At 44.5% G+C, this 17,020-nt stretch overlaps 1 protein-coding gene across 3 annotated transcripts in view; it reads left to right on the top strand.

Moving 5' to 3' along the window:
- GNPAT (glyceronephosphate O-acyltransferase) overlaps window positions 1-4,226 on the top strand; it is a 555,169-nt gene extending 550,943 nt beyond the window's left edge. For all 3 annotated transcript variants that reach the window (XM_078649084.1, XM_078649086.1, XM_078649085.1), the window contains exon 16: window positions 1,505-4,226. In XM_078649084.1, the coding sequence (XP_078505210.1) occupies window positions 1,505-1,548 (44 nt within the window). In that variant the 3' untranslated portion in view covers window positions 1,549-4,226. The remainder of the gene's footprint in view (window positions 1-1,504) is intronic.
- The last annotated feature ends 12,794 nt before the right edge of the window (window positions 4,227-17,020 follow it).

Raw genomic sequence — 17,020 nt, 5'->3', positions numbered from 1 at the left:
CTGCAGTTCCGATGGCGCTCTCCCCAGGCTCCCGTCACAGCAACCTTTACACCGTTCCGCTGCAGTCCCAAGCTCCGGCCACAGCTCGGATCAGAGTTGGTGACCAGCCCATCCCCCTCATCAGCAAGTTTCAGGCATCGGGGGTCTCCCACACTCGTTTTGGGCAGGATTCATGCGGGACCAGGACGGAGCTTCACAGTTCATCATCTGCCATGATCGTGATCCAAGCCACGCCTCCAACCTCCCTGGGAGTGTGATCTACATTACAGTCAAGATTTTGGGTATCTACAGTTCCACCATGCCCACAACCCCTGCTTTTGCCTTGACCTAGACTCTGAGACCACCGTGACTCGCGCCCTGCGTGACCTAAGAATGATCTTGGATCCGGGTGATTCTGCTGTCCTGATCCTTCAGGATCTCTCACTGACACGGAAGACCACTCCATCCTACTGAATTGACTGGCGGAATTGGAGTTCTCAAGCCTAACCCATACTTGTTCCCCTCCTTCTTTGACGATGGGAGGGCGATAGTAGTCTGACCCTGTCATTATACAGCCTCAGTCATGAAATGAGGTACCACATGGGTTTCTTCTCTTTCACAATGTTTAACGCATACGAGATAATTAAATCAGTTAATTTTATCACATGGATGCTTGGTAGTGTTTTATGTGATAGTAGACAATTAATTGAACATCTTGATTCATCTTCCAGTTCAGCTTCCAACCTGATCTTTAATGCGGCGTTAGGCCGAATGTTGTACACATTTTCCAAGTTCTAGGACAGCAAAACAGAAATACTTCTGACTGGTAACAACTCAGCTCTTTAGCAAGATTGCATTTGACCATGCTTCCTAAAGATGCCCTCCTCGGAATCAAAAACTTAAATCCCTGAGAATATTTGACTGTGAGCTCTCCTTTAAATCCCACATTAATTAGGTCTCCAAAGCATGTTTCTACACACCCGAAAAGATATGAGGGTGTATCACAAACCAGAATTCAACTTCATTGGCTCTCAGTCGGAGAAACCTCTTTAAACATCTCTGTCTAATGCACAAGGTTGTATATAGCACTGTGCAATCTTGTCAGCCTGAACTTTTCAGGTGCGCTACCACTGGAAGAAACCTGCGGTCAACTTTTAAACACATGCTGGCCAATCTACGCTTGAAAAACATCACCCTCCGCAGGATGCTCCCTCTGCCTGCTTGTCCCCCAACTGTGGAACAACTGGTGAGTGTCTCGCTGTATTCATTCCCACTCTGTTTTTAGGAAATCTTCGAAAAACGTTTTATTCTGTCTTCACAGCATTGTAATGCTTGGTTGGAATTGTAGTGAGTATCTCAACTGAATAATTGTTCAATAGTGACTATGAAGTTAAACGAATAAATATTAAAACAAATCAAATTAAGTTTAAACTAAATAAATGCTTATATCTACAAGCCTACTCAAATATGTTGGGGTACTTTTTATTTAGTTAACACTACTAACTGTTGCTTTTTTTGTACACAGGGTCTCAGAAATGTTCAGAAAAAATGTTGTCTGCAAGACTATAATGAAATCTCTTGTCTACTGTGCCACATAAAGGAACACTTTTACCTAAGAGGACAACACGAGGCTGTCACCCAAGATGTGATGCCCATACGGTTTTAACAGAAATGTCCCTGCTTTTCCGTTCTGTTTTAGTGACTTTCCGTTTACAAAAAAAACCGTGAAGGATTTATCGCGCAGTCTAATCGAAGCCCTGTTACATTGAAGCGGTGCAATAAAAGAATATTTTTATTTCAGATCTTTATTCATATTTCATGCTTTGACTTTCCGTAAGGAGGTCGTGTGAGCTATTCAATCCTGTGATCCTCAGCATGTCTTCAAGATACCATTTAGACTCCCTGTGTCTGTTATTCATTGCTACGGAAATGTTCAGCTTTTGTTAAGTGTGATGAGCATCAGTCCTATTTTTCTTACAAAGATTTGACGATGATTTTGTTTTTATTCCCTTGCAAGATTTTTTTGTGTGTGACTTTCCATCTCGGGATGTGTGTCCCCGAAACTTTAAAACCTGATTTTCAAGGATGTGAAGAGCGCCAATCTTGCAGAGAGGTATGGTGTGGGTCCCTCCTGATTGTATCCGCAGCAGCAGAAGAATGACCGCATAGTCCATTTCAAAGCTATGTTTTCTTGGACCACATAACTTTTTTTTTTAACTATGCCTTTAAACATCTATTGCACAGACTCTGAATTCACCATTAAAAGAAACACTATAAGATGAACTGAGTATTTGATTCGAAATGGAAAAAGGTCATATTTAGGTTGTTAAAAAAATATTTTCCACAATTTAATAATGGAACGTATTTTTGCCATTGAAGGTTTAATCGTCTAAAAGATTACAAAAATTCAGCACACATTTTTTTTTCAACCTAAACCTTTTTTTTGTAATTACTAAATGCAGTGACATATTTCAGTAAGCTGTACGTCAGAAATGGGCATCTCCAGGCTTTAATGTGGTCTTTCTCTCTACCCTCGAACTCTCGAATTCCCAAGCCGTCTTAATTGGCCAACACTTTGGTGGCCTATATTAAAGTAGTGCTTGCTTCTGGCGAAAAACACCTTAAAATTCTAGAATTCCCTCCCCTCTATCATGATCTGTGGCATAAGACTGCACAAGTGCTAGTTCTGAAACTTTTCAAGTACTACTGTTCTACTTAGAACGTACCCTTCTTATCAGCCTTTTAGTGCTCCAGTGTGATTTAAATACATATTTCACAAATACCCACAATGGTTTTGGCTGTTCAGATGCGGCAGTAGTTATGGTAAGCAATTTGATCGCGGTGTACACATTCCTCAAAACAAGCTCTGCGCCAAACCAGATTAGCAGGAATTACATCTGTTTGTTCCTGGCTCTAGGCCAAAGCTGTCCATTGACGCCCTCTTTACCTTGGGTCACTGCTGGGTCTTATGCTACAGAAGTAGTAGCACTCGTCCGTAAAGAATTTTGGAACATTTCTGCGATGAAGCCGGTGGTGTCTTTGCTAAATATCCCCTTGGTGAATTCGTTGTCTGGTCAACCGAGTCTTGACTAGTTCAAGAGAAGCTAAGACACTGGCATGGTCATGATTCTTGCGAAAAGATTGTTTGCACAGCTCCTGCCTGTACAGCTAAAGTGAAACCACCCTCTTTATGCTGTACACAAGGGTGATTGTGCACCTACATGTATAGACAGTCAAACTAAACTCAGCATTTGTAATGGAAACAATGACTTTTTGCCAAAATAAGAAACCAGAAAATAAGTTTACATAAAATTGTTTACAAATGTGAGTGAAGCTTTTTCTTCAATGCCACGTGCTACGAAGTACTTTGAACAAAATGCGCTTATTAGATGATATCCGAGAAAACATATACAAACAGGAGCGTTGGTGCACGCTCAAGTGAAAAACTAGGTAATTTTAAGATGAAGTGTGAAGAAATGTGCTTGCTTAGAACGAGTGCGTGTTATTTAACAATAAATCCAAAGGCTTGCGCTGCATTGCGTAGAACACAAACAGGATGATATCACCTATCTATCATCCGATAATTTGACCATGAAGGACTAGGTCATAATGATATACAGTCCAATAAAGCATACTATTGATGTAAAACTAATTTTGCGATATTCCGGTTAAATCTTGCGAATATCCAACTGTTCGCTCATCATTTTCTTGGAGCAGCCGTTGAATCATTTAATTGAGAGACTCTCTTAAGCTCCTTTGAGGTCAGCCATGGAACGAGCTGTCATTAAGTCACAGTGTTCCCTATGGGATGCAGCTAAAGCTTTGATTTGGTTGAGGTAAATAGAAAATGGTATGCAAACTTCACATTATTGGTTGCGGTTTTATGTCCACAAATCCATGTTCAAGTCTGACTTACTCACCCTCCATGCATTCTGTTGTGGCATTGGCTCTGAATGCGCCTCTTGATTTCTGCTGTGAACTATTGCAACAAAAATATGGTTGTAATTGAACCACTGGCTGTTTGTCAGTAGTTCTAAATGTTGTCTGGAAGAAGACAACATTGTATTTATACTGTTTATATATTTAATAATTGTATTTGTTTGGAATGAACAACCCATTCAAAGCTGCACATCAGTTTTTTGTCTCTAGTCGCAACTTCACACCTAACATTGAGCAACGATTGTGATGTTATATAAACTTCATCAATTTTATCTTGTAATAAAAAACTAAAATATTTCCAAGTAAAATGTTGGTTTGTTTTTCCTTCTTTTTTTGTGTACATAGTTTTCCTATTTGCACGTTTCAAATCTTCATTGGAAATGGTCTTGAACACTAAATCCGTCCTACGACACTCCTACATGTCTAGTCCCATACACAGGATATACACTAGGGACAGTGAGAGTATATTTTGACACTGTTATTTGTGATGGGATTGGAAATTGACAGTTCTGTGGCATAACTTGTCTGACATTCACTCCTGCAAGTATACCTTTCTATGTGTTTACTTCTATCCCTTTGTACTATAATACTGACACTCACAACAAAATACCTGAATTTTAAGGTAGCCCTTGTTATCAGGCTATCTGAGGGTTTGTGGTGGTTTCAAACAGAAGCCCTGCTCATTTGTCTCCATTTGTTGTGTACAGAAACTTACTGATTTCTCAAATGGATTGCTACCAACGGCATTGAATTGTGGATTAAAGAAGCTGGGTAACTTATTGTAATGTTCACCCTCAACATTTTGAACAAGGCAACACTGAGTATGGGATCTATATTCCTCTGATTCTCACACATTAAAGATCTTTTCAAGGAGGTTTTTATGTTATGTTAATGAGTCTTGTAAATTGCATGATTACCCAAAGGTGTCTTGGTGCTGGCTTTAATAATGGATGGAGATTAAGCAGATATGTGTCAATTAGCAGGAGCTGAAGGGCCAGCTGTTTTCCAAAGCTCAGCAGGTTGGGCGCATTTTTCATGTTTAGTGGTAAAGCCTTCCAGGCTTTGGGTGTGCCTACAAAGAAGCTCCTGTTGCCTCAGGTGGACAGTTTAAATCTGGATACAACAATGTGTTTTGAAGAGGCCAATTGTAGGGTTCTGGCTGGGAAATACTAGCTGAAACTTTGCTGCAGATAAGTAGGACCTAAGCCATGAAGTGCGTTGTAAGCAATTCAGAGAGCCTTGAAAGTGCCCCGCTGTCTGATAGGAAGCCAGTGCAGATTTTTAATGGCTTTAGTTAGATTGATGTCTAGGTATCTTCAGCAGAAGTCTTGCTGCCGAATTTGGTCGTACTTAAGAGCACGTAGGCCTTAGAGGGGGTGCTGCAAAGTAAGGAGAGGGAAGACGGAAGAAAGTGGAGAGGACGGTCTGCCGGGACCACTTCTAACTCTGCAACATGCTTTCATTTTGGTTCTTGAATAAGGGGCTTATCAAGTGATTTGTGGCTTACCAAAGCAATCGGGAGTTGTGTTGCTCGGATGCAGAAAAAGACAATCGAATGTTTGGGGGACGCTGTCACTGTTGCTCTTGTGTTGCGGGCATTCTACTTTGGCCATACACTCTGGTGGGACCGCTGTCCCAGGGTGCAACAACCTTCCCTGCTGGCCGCACTGCTATCTGCTCCTCCACCCAAAATCACACACCCTAGTGAGGACTACGAGTTCCAGGGTGCAACGCTGCAATTTTGCCGCCGCTGCTAACGAGGGGGAGGTGCCATCATCGCACATAATGCGCTGGTGCGGGAATCTGTCACTGTTTCTCTTGTGTTAGGGGAATTCTACTTTGCAAACACAAGGCTGAAGAGGGGTGTTACCCTGAAACCAGTCCCAGGATGCTTGTTTCCGGTTCAGGGAAGACCTGGCTTGGCAGTTGGGACTGGACTGTTCCCATGAGGCACAGGGTCAAGACTGATTTGCATATAGCTGGGTCTGAACTGAGGTGGTGAAGTGAGTTAAAGAACGATTGATTTAACCCAGATCTGTGACTGGGGGGGTGAGTGTTTGAAAGGTTTCAGTATCCCATCCATCATCTTTGTGTTGGCATTCTACTTTGGCCATACACTCTGGTGGGACCGCTGTCCCAGGGTGCACAACCTTCTCTGCTGGCCGCACTGCTATCTGCTCCAGCACAGAACATCACACACCCTGGTGAGGACTACAAGTCTCAGGATGCAACGTGCACTTTTGCCGCCACTGCTAACGAGGGGGAGGTGCCAGCATCACGCATAAAGCGCTGCCTCACCCCGCTGTATCAGTATTTCAACTGTTAGCAAAATCAAACCTATTAATTAAACTTCCTGCTCCTCCCCAGCATATTAAAAGGGACTAATAGGGAATTCAAACTCTGTGCTGTACGTTGGTTATCCCTATCAAGAAAGGATAATTTTACCAAACATGACACTACTACACCACACTGATCTCTCAGTCACCAGTGAGCCAGGGACACTGAAATTTCTCAAGCAAATGTATATGTCTATCTTGTGGGATGTTTTTCCAGGGGGATGGTTTGTGGAAACGGGAACTGAACTCACTGAGGGACCTAATATTGCAATGCGAATATTTGTCTTCACACGGCTACGATCTGCTATACGTGCGTTATACCCTAAATTTCCGGCAGAGCCCCCTACATTGGATGCGCTACAACTCCTCTATACCACGCCATCACTTGCTAGATTGGTCACGTGACTTTATCATGCTTCACAGAAGGAGGAGGCTACTGCGGGATGATGGCGAGGGACAAATGGAATGCAGTCTTACCTGATCCGCTCTCGGAGGAGGACTGGTATAGCTGCTGCCAAATGACAGGGCAACTCACAGCAAATGGGAACTTAAGGCTAGTGTATTTTAAATATCTACATCAAATGTATTATACACCATCCCAACTCTATAGGTATGGTTTGCGGGACACTGCCGACTGCACACAATGCGGTTCCGCCAATGCTGACTTCTACCATTTAGCCTGGGCCAGTCCAAGGGGTTTCTCATTCTGGGAATCTGTAACAAGCACCATTCAATTGATGGTAGGATTACCTATATCCTGCACCCCACAATTATGTTTATAAGGAAAGGTTAATAATATTAAAGCCTCTCATAGGAAGTTAGTAGCAGTGGCACTGTTGATTGCTAAATGTAGAATTTCGATAAGCTGGGGTAGTAGGCGGGCACCAACAACTAAGCAATGGTTGCAAGACCTTGTAACTGCCGAGATCAATTCACATACTATGCTGAGGAATTGCCTGGCTCCTCCAAACCCAGCGAAATCTGGGGCCCGTTTACTGCATATCTGCGGACTGTAAATAATAATTGATTGCCCCTGTTGAACTGTGCACCTTTGTTGCCACAATGGATTACGGGTGTGCTTGCTGTCACGCGATTGTCTATCTGCAAAGTCATCTATTTTATGGTCTTTATATCCTGCTTTTAAATTGTAAAAACTGTATGTGTCTCGAATCAACTGCTACAGCTTAATTTGATTGTAAATGTTTTTTTGTTATCAAAATGCAAAAATAAATAATAATTAAAAAAAAGAAATGTTTTTTAAAAAATGGGGAAAAGAAAGGCAGAAGCAAATTCTCAAGAAGGTTGCGCCCAAACCGGTTACCAGCTTATGCTCATCCTTATTGATCTATCTTACAGGGGCAATCGATAAACAAATAAGTACTGTTGAGGAGACTTTAAATGCGGAAACCTGAGGAGAAAGCCAACACGTTGAGACAACTCCGATAGAAAGTCCTCGAATAGTAAATGTAAATGAAAGTGACCTGTATAAAAATGATGTGTGCAAAATGTATCGGACCATGTGTGGATGAGTGAGGAGGACAGTGAAACACTGCCACCTTCAAAGTGTCCAAAGATACCGGTTAAAGAAAATAGGGCAAGTAGGATAGTGCAAGAGGAGCGTTTCGGCCAAAAACCTCAGAGTATAAAACCACAGGAAAGAGTAACAAAGCGAAAAAAAGTATTAGTCACTACAACTAGGTCAGACTATGAAATCATCAAACCCCAAGGAGCCTTTATGCCTAAGGGAAGATATAAGTAAACTGTCTGAACAAATAAAAGGGCTAGAGAACATTCTTAAAGAATCTTTAATAAAGATGGAGGAGAGGTTACAAGCTATAGAGGTTCCTTTAGAAAAATACCTTGGGGAAAAAATACCCTCTGTAGTAACAATGATAAAAGTGAAAGTGGGGTTGCCACAAGATCTAGGACGACTACAGACTCAAATGAAATGTCATCAGAATTAGTAAACATGTAAATCACTTGTGAGGGGGAACAAGGAGAGTCGAATTTAAGGAACCAGGTGAAAAGGGGAAACCAGTTAGGAACACTTAGAAGAACAGGAATTTATGAAACCTATAACATTATTTGTTATTAACATCCCCTTCAATTGAGCCGTATCTCAGAACTGTAACCAACCCCTTCCATAGATTTTTGTTAATTAAATTCAGACGCCCCCTTGCACGCGCAGCGTGCGCGCCGATTGTGCGCCGAAGGCAAGCCCGTCTGCGCATGGACCGCGCCCAGTGCCAGGACCCCTGGCCCCCGTCGATGCAAGACCACCCGACGGACCTACGACGCCGCCACCCTCAACGCACTCAATACCGGCCGGAACACTGCCTGCTACCGAGCCACCCCGAGACGCACCCACGGACCCTTCGCCTGCCAAGCCTGCCGATTCACCTGCCTCCGGACCGGCATCACCACCGCCAAGTCGAGCACCAGCAGCAACCACCTGAAGTGCATCCTGCTCAACACCCGCTCCGTCCACAGGCACGCCGTGGAACTCTGGGACCTGCTCGACGCGACAGCACCGGACGTCGCCTTCCTCACCGAAACCTGGATGAACGCCTCCTCAGCGCCCGACATCGCCATAGCCATCCCGGACGTATACAAGATCACCCGGAAGGACCGCGTCAACCAGACGGGAGGAGGCATCGCCATCGTACACAAGAACACCATCCGCATCTCGACCAACTCTGACGAAACCTTCACCGCCGCCGAACACCTGCACTTCCAGATACACACTGACCCCAAGACCACCCTCCGAGGCACCGTCATCTACAGACCCCCGGGACCACGCACACAATTCAGCGAAGACATCGCAGACTTCATCAGCCCGCACGCCCTTCCCTCCACCGACTACATCCTCCTAGGGGACCTCAACTTCCACCTGGAGAACAACAACGACAGAAACACCACCGCCCTGCTGGACAACCTCGCCAACCTCGGACTCAAGCAACTGGTGATCACCCCCACCCACTTCGCCGGCCACACGCTTGACCCCATCTTCTCATCCAGCAAGCACATCTCCTTCAGTCACGCCACAGGACTCCACTTGACCGACCACAGCTGCGTCCACTTCAGCTTCAGAAAAACTACGACCCACCACCACCCGCAACAGGCTCCCCGCCGGAGCTGGAGCAAGGTCACCGCCGAGCAGCTCACCGCCTCCCTCAGCCAGAACACTCCCACCAGCACAACGGACCCCAACGAAGCAGCCAGCAACCTCACCAAGTGGCTGACCGCCTGCGCCGATGACCTCGCACCACTAAAGAACCCTCCCAGCAGACCCGGCAGCAAGAAAACCCCCTGGTTCACCAACGAACTCAAGGAATCCAAGAAGAACTGCCGCACCCTCGAGAAAGCCTGGCGACTCGACCAGACCACAGACAACAGGACCGCCCTCAAGCACGCCACCCGCAAACACCATCAGCTGATCCGCGCCACCAAGAAGTCGGCACTCAAAGAACGACTGGACAACAACACCCACGACAGCAAGGAACTTTTCAGCATCGTCAAAGAGTTCTCCAACCCCAGCGCCGGAATCAACGACATCACTCCCTCGCAAGACCTCTGCAACTCACTCGCCTCGTTCTTCCACCGCAAGATCGCCAACATACACAACAGCTTCGACGCACAGACCACGCACCCTACCACCGAACCAACGCTCGCCACCACCACCCTCTGCAACTGGACCCCGATCAGCACCGAAGACACCACCCACACGATGAACTCCATCCACTCCGGATCACCAACCGACCCCTGTCCACACCACGTCTTCAACAAAGCCGACGCCATCATCGCACCCCATCTCCGGGACATCATCAACTCCTCCTTCCACACCGCCACCTTCCCGGGGAGCTGGAAGCACGCCGAGCTGACCGCCCTCCTGAAGAAACCAACAGCGGACCCCACCGACCTCAAGAACTACCGTCCCATCTCGCTCCTTCCCTTCCCTGCCAAAGTCATCGAGAAGACCGTCAACAGACAGCTTGCCGCCTTCCTCGAGACGAACGGATCCGTCGACCCCTCGCAGTCCGGGTTTCGGGCCAACCACAGCACCGAGACCGCCCTAATCGCAGCCACCGACGACATCAGAACCCTGATCGACAACGGAGAAACAGCGGCCCTCATCCTCCTGGACCTCTCCGCGGCGTTCGACACTGTCTGCCACCGCACCCTAGTGAAGCGCCTCAGCAACGTCGGAATCCAAGAGAAAGCACTGGAGTGGATCATCTCGTTCCTGGCCGGAAGAACCCAGAGAGTCCGCCTTCCCCCGTTCAGATCTGAGGCCACTGAAGTCATCTGCGGAGTACCACAAGGATCTTCACTTAGTCCAACCCTCTTCAACGTCTACATGAGCCCCCTCGCAGCCATCCCAGGACAACACAACCTCAACATCATCTCCTACGCCGACGACACCCAGCTGATCCTCTCCCTCACCAACGACCCCACCACCGCCAGAGCCAACCTACACGAAGGGATGAAAGACGTCGCCATCTGGATGAGGAACAGCCGCCTTAAACTGAACTCAGACAAGACGGAAGTCCTCATCCTGGGATCATCACCCTCCGCCTGGGACGACTCCTGGTGGCCCCCGGCCCTGGGCACCGCTCCCAAGCCAACGGACCATGCACGCAACTTGGGCTTCATCCTGGACTCCTCCCTGTCGATGACCAGACAAGTCAACGCCGTCTCTTCGTCGTGCTTCAACACCCTGCGCATGCTGCGCAAGATCTTCAGATGGATCCCCACTGAAACCAGGAAGACCGTCACCCAGGCACTCGTCGCCAGCCGACTGGACTACGGGAACACCCTCTACGCCGGAACCACAGCCAAACTTCAAAAAAGACTCCAACGCATCCAGAACGCCTCCGCACGACTCATCCTGGACATCCCCCGACACAGCCACATCACCGGACACCTGAGAGACCTGCACTGGCACAGTCAGCAAGAGAATCACGTTCAGACTCCTCACCCACGCACACAAGGCTCTCCACGACCTGGGCCCCAAGTACCTCAACGACCGCATGACCTTCTACACGCCTACCCGCCAGCTACGATCGACCAGCCACGCCCTCGCCACCGTACCACGCATCCGCAGAGCCACCACCGGAGGAAGATCCTTCTCCTACCTGGCAGCCAAGACTTGGAACTCCCTCCCCACCCACCTCCGGCCAACCCAAGACCATCTCTCCTTCAGGAAGCTGCTCAAGACCTGGCTGTTCGAGCAGTAACATCCCCCTCTCCCCCAGCGCCTTGAGACCCTCCCGGGTGAGTAGCGCGCTCTACAAATGCCGTGATTGATTGATTGATTAATTTAATTCATCATTCCCTAGGCAACTATCAATCTTGGTGCAAGCCAGAATGTGGCCCTCCGTGTAGATGTGATGACTTTTCTACGCAGGACTACATGCATTTTATTATGTTTTGTAGTTTGTACACGGACCCCAGGAAGAAATATTTAACACCGTTACTGAGAGAGGCAGGGTTTATCCAGGTTAGGCCTGCCTTAGTTTATCTACAGTCCTTGGGTAGCAACCGGGTTATTTTCTGTGTAGCTAGCTTCTTAGTGGCGGCCTATAGAATCAAATCCAAAAGGGGCCACTGAGTGATTTTGTACAGTTTTAGTGCGTAATATCAGCATAACGTTTGTATGGTGTCCATGTTTACATCCATCCTCACATCTGTCTAAAGTACGCACCCACATTGATTTTTATGACCGTGTATATGTATGTAATACGTGATTTTTTAAATGTACATAAATGTTTTATTCCTTTTATGATTTTAACCAATCGAATAAAGTGTATTTGACTGACTGACTGAGGGTAAAAACCTATTCTGGTTCAGATAGGCACTACCTAAATTATAGCGGACGAAGAAACGTATATACACAATCACAGGGGAGGTAATCAAATGACATGCCACCACAAAATAGTCAACAGAACTTTACTTCCATAAGGGTCCCAAAACTCTGCCCCCAAACCACCTCACCATCCTTAGACCTCCCACCGGAAGCTACCCCTATGTAGTAATCTTGACAAATGTCCCGAAGCTCTCCGACGATGAAAATTAGTTTTGGGTTGCTCCAAGAAATAAATCCCTACATTGGTTGAGTACCAAGACAGGCTTGAACAGGGTACTTTTTATCGAATTTAAACTATTAGGCCCCAAAAAGTAAACGTTCCTTTAGGTCACTTTTACCAACCATCAAATATATTGGGAAACATAAATAGGACCAATTCAGACGAGATCCATCCCAGATACAATGTCCAAGTAGCAAACCTATATGATTGTCTCTGCAATTTAGAAGTGGTAGACTGACTGACAACGGAGGTGGTAAAATGTTCAGGAAATAAAAAGGCAAACGATAAAATATGCTTACCAAATCATGCACCTACGGGTTTACTCACAATGATGTAGTTCCTAATAATATACAGCTGACATCAAAGTTAGTGGCCGAAACCGTAACACAGCCCGAATCAATAAATGCTGTGTCTATATCTAGCCAACTGGTAGAGGATATTGTACCTATAATAGAGAAAATCCACACACAGATACCACTCACTGCTTCTATTGAAAAAACTGTAGAAGAAACACCAAAAAAAGAACAAACCGAGATAACAAACTTGATGTATTCCTAATAATATACAGCTGACATCAAAGTTAGTGGCCGAAACCGTAACACAGCCCGAATCAATAAATGTTGTGTCTATATCTAGCCAACTGGTAGAGGATATTGTACCTATAATATAGAAAATCCACACACAGATACCACTCACTGCTTCTATTGAAAAAACTGTAGAAGAAACACCAATAAAAAGAACAAACCGAGATAACAAACTTGATGTATTGGAATGTATCAGAGATTTGATGAAAGCTGGTTAATCCATTGTGGTGTGAGTGTATATCAAATTTTTCAATTATGTGTTTCCAAGAAACTTGGTTAAAGGAGGCTGTACATTTTAATGGTTATCAAACCTATCACTCGCATGCGGCGGCGGGGAATCATGGGAGGGCAGAGGGGGGTTTGGCCATTTATGTATCTAATATGGTAAATGTTAGAAAAATAGAATTGAAATATGTGGAACTATTTTACCAAGTGCTGATATTGTATGTTGACGATAAGATAAGCATAGTGTTGCACTGGTTAATTTTTATAATAATGCCCAACCAGATCAGATTGGGATGATACTGGAAAAATTAGACAAGGACTTAAAATCTTTTCAGGGTGAAAGGGAAAGGGATGTGTTTACTATTTGGGGGGGGGGTGCTTTTAACAAGGTATTATGCCCAAAGAGTGGAAAGGAGGTGTGTGGCATAATGACCGAAGAAGGGACCAGCAATACCCACTTCCCACACTCATATTACGGGGGAGCTCTCAATGAAATGATGTGTGGACACAACCTTGGATGCGCAAACGAGATAAATGTCGAACCCGTCCCTTTCACTAGCACTTTTAACAGTAGAGGATGCTTTACAATAATAGATTACAACCTCATATCAAATAGATATGCAAACAGAGTGAGGACTTTTACCACCCATGATATCACCCTGAGTGATTATTTTCCACAGAGTATCACCCTCTCACATTTCACACTACAAATTTCACCCTGGGCCTACACCAACCTGCGCTCCTCATAATTTATGAATAAATAGAGTGAATGGTTTTTCCTTACATTGGCCGATGTTGGATCCCCTAGCTACCACAAAAAAGATCGTAACTAAGAGCAAATCTGCCATTGCGGCTATTTTAGAAGATAATGCAACACACAAAGCAGTTTTGACTGCTTTTCAGTATATCACCAGGGTTATAAAGGAGGCCCTATTTATTAAAAATAGAAAACCAAATAGAGACATAAATGGATGGTTTGACACTAAACCTAAAACACATGACTCACAAATTCCCCAGAAACCCGCTTTGATATAAGAATGGCAAGGTGGACCTATAAAAATGTCCTTAAAATTCGAAAGGAGGAAATAAAGGCCGAAACTGCATGAGGCCTCAACATCTAAGGACAGAGCGGCCTTTTGGAGGGTAATGAAGACCCCTTTTTTGGAATCGGAAGATGCCCCCTCCATTGAAATTACAATAACGGAAGAGCAATGAGTGGAGCATTTCTGTAAAATATTTTCTTAGCAACGACACAACTCAGTTAACAACTTGCCAAATGCCAATTGATCTCCAAGTAACCCTAGACAAAGTAAACCGGGCGATCATGGAAAGTAAGGGAGGAAAAACCCCTGGTCCAGTTGGGATTCCCGTAGATTTATTTAAAAATAACATTGCACTATCGGGCCCGGTTTTAACTCTGGTAATTACAGCAAGTTGTTCTTCTCGGCTTATAGATACATGGTCGGAATCCATATTAGTTTCTATTTTTAAGAAAGGTAACTGTCACGATCCTGCCTGTTATCGCCCGATATCTTTGTTAGACTCCTTGGGAAATGTAGTTGAAATGTAGTTAAACGAATTGTTCTCAAAAGATTACAAGACTGGGCCGTGGAGAGGAAAATTATCTCAGACTTACAATTTGGATTTCGTAAAGGGCTAGGAACAATTGAACAAAGTTTGAACCTAAACATAATTATAGAGAAATATACCCTTGTAAAAAAAAAAGCAGATTGTTCCTAGCCTTCGTCGATCTTACTGCAGCCGTCAACTGAGTAAGGAAACTTTGAAGAGTCTTACAAGAACAAGGAGTAGGCCCCACCATCATACACTTTTTAAAACAATTGTACAAGAACGCGAAGGCCAAAGTGAGATACGGTCCAAATGGAAAATGTACAGCCCCGTTTCAAATTAATAAGGGAGTAAGGCAAGGGTGCGTGCTAGCCCATTTCCTTTTTAATCTTTATATAAATGGGCTAGGCCAAGCACTGACGAATACATGCCAAGATCTTTCCAAGATTGAAGGATGGCACATACTCGCATTATTATATGCGGATGATGCTGTCCTGGGGAAACAACCTTAATTACGAAGTTTTAATTACGAGTTACCTGAATCACGAAGTTCGAACCACGAACAATCCTTAACAACGACTTTCCAGAACCACAACTATTCTAAACAACGAACGATCTAAGACTGCCAAGGCCTGACACCAAAGGCTTCTACATTTGTGATTAAGCAAATTAAAGATATGTGTTTGCCTGAAACGTTTTAGGCTAAAAGAAAATCTTCAGTTGTGACTTATGTTTCAAAGTAATGACAAAATGAAAAATGCACGCGTAAGATAGGACAGGTGTGCATTTCAGTCGTGAGAAAGAAGAGATAAAGCTATTTAATTTGCTCTTCCTCGTCCCCATTCCCAAAACTCCTTGCTCCAGAGAAACACTCTCCATGGTACATCACTCCCCTTCGCACCCCCTGACCTGACAAGCTCATTGACCCCTGGCATGATTCACCCAGCACTGCAGCCACCAGGCAGGTGGGCTCTGAGGAGCACGGGGTCATGCAGTCCGCTTTCATCCTGCCAGCTTTGTAGCAAGGTGGGGGGGCACAGCGTTAATGGGAATGCTCTGGCCTCAGCCAAAAAGGGAAGATGGGGGAGGGGGTGGGGGGGTCTCCCCCACAAATACACTGTTTAAATTAATCTATTGTTAGAATTCTTTAACAAAAAAAGTCAAACATTATGATTTAAAAGAAAAATATGGTGTAATGTGTAATGAGCAATGTAAACATTTTTTCGTGGTTTAGGAACTCGTAATAAAAAAAGTAGTGGTTTGGGATTGATCGCTATTTAGCCATCGTGATTAAGGAATTCATGGTTTAGGGAGTAGTGGTTAAATCATACATCCGCTGTCCTGATGTCTCATACTCAAGTTGGTTTACAAAGACTATTAAATGGTTTTGCAGCCTCCATGCATGATCTAGTATTGAAGGTAAATACAACAGAAACGTACGTTATGAGATGTGGCTTGGGCAGCCACAAATGTACATAGAGGGCCAAAAAATGTAACTTACAAATAGATTTAGCTATTTGGGCATTTTATTCGCTCACAGAGCTACATGGTCTCAAGCGGTACAGGCTAGAAAACTTGCCTTTTTGAAAACAACTGCAGCACTAGCCAACTTTTTGAAAAAACTGGGTAGGAAACCCTGCAAGAACTATTACAGATATATATAGCAAAGTGTGTTTCAACAGCCATATATGGTGCAGGGGTTTGGGGACATTGCAATGTTTTACCTTTACAAGTGATTGAAAATCGATTTTGAAGATATATTCAGGCAGTCCCGGCAAGCGTTTCTTCATATGTTTGCCACTCTGAATTGGGGATCCCTTTTATTATAGATCTTAATAAATTGGAACCAATCATGTTATGGCACAGGATATTGGTATCAGCAGAAACTAATCTCAATAAGGATGCTTTAAAAGATGTTTTAAAAATGGATGGTGTCAAAAGAATTAAATGCATAAAATATGTGCGGGACTTTATGTATGATTTAGGACATCCAGAGTTTTATAATGAGCCGAGCTCAATGAACAGATGAACAAGGAAAGCGTTGAAAGAAAAAGGTTTGTCCTTACTTGAATCACATAGACTAACAGAAGAATTGTCCAAACCCACAGTTCTGCACAATCAACTGATCCTAACTACATATAGAATCCAACCTTATCTTATCCTAGTCCATAGCAGATATGAAAGATTTCTGCTGTCGAGAATTTGATTTGGGATACTGCACAGAACAATCAGCTTTCCAAGTATAAATAATTTGGCGAGGGTGATGCAACTATGCCCTTGTGATAATAGTTCGGAACAAACA

The sequence above is a fragment of the Lissotriton helveticus genome, chromosome 6 (assembly GCF_964261635.1).
Source record: "Lissotriton helveticus chromosome 6, aLisHel1.1, whole genome shotgun sequence".
Taxonomy (NCBI): domain Eukaryota; kingdom Metazoa; phylum Chordata; class Amphibia; order Caudata; family Salamandridae; genus Lissotriton; species Lissotriton helveticus.
Note: the sequence above shows the minus strand (reverse complement) of the source record. Positions and strands in the feature narration are given on the sequence as shown.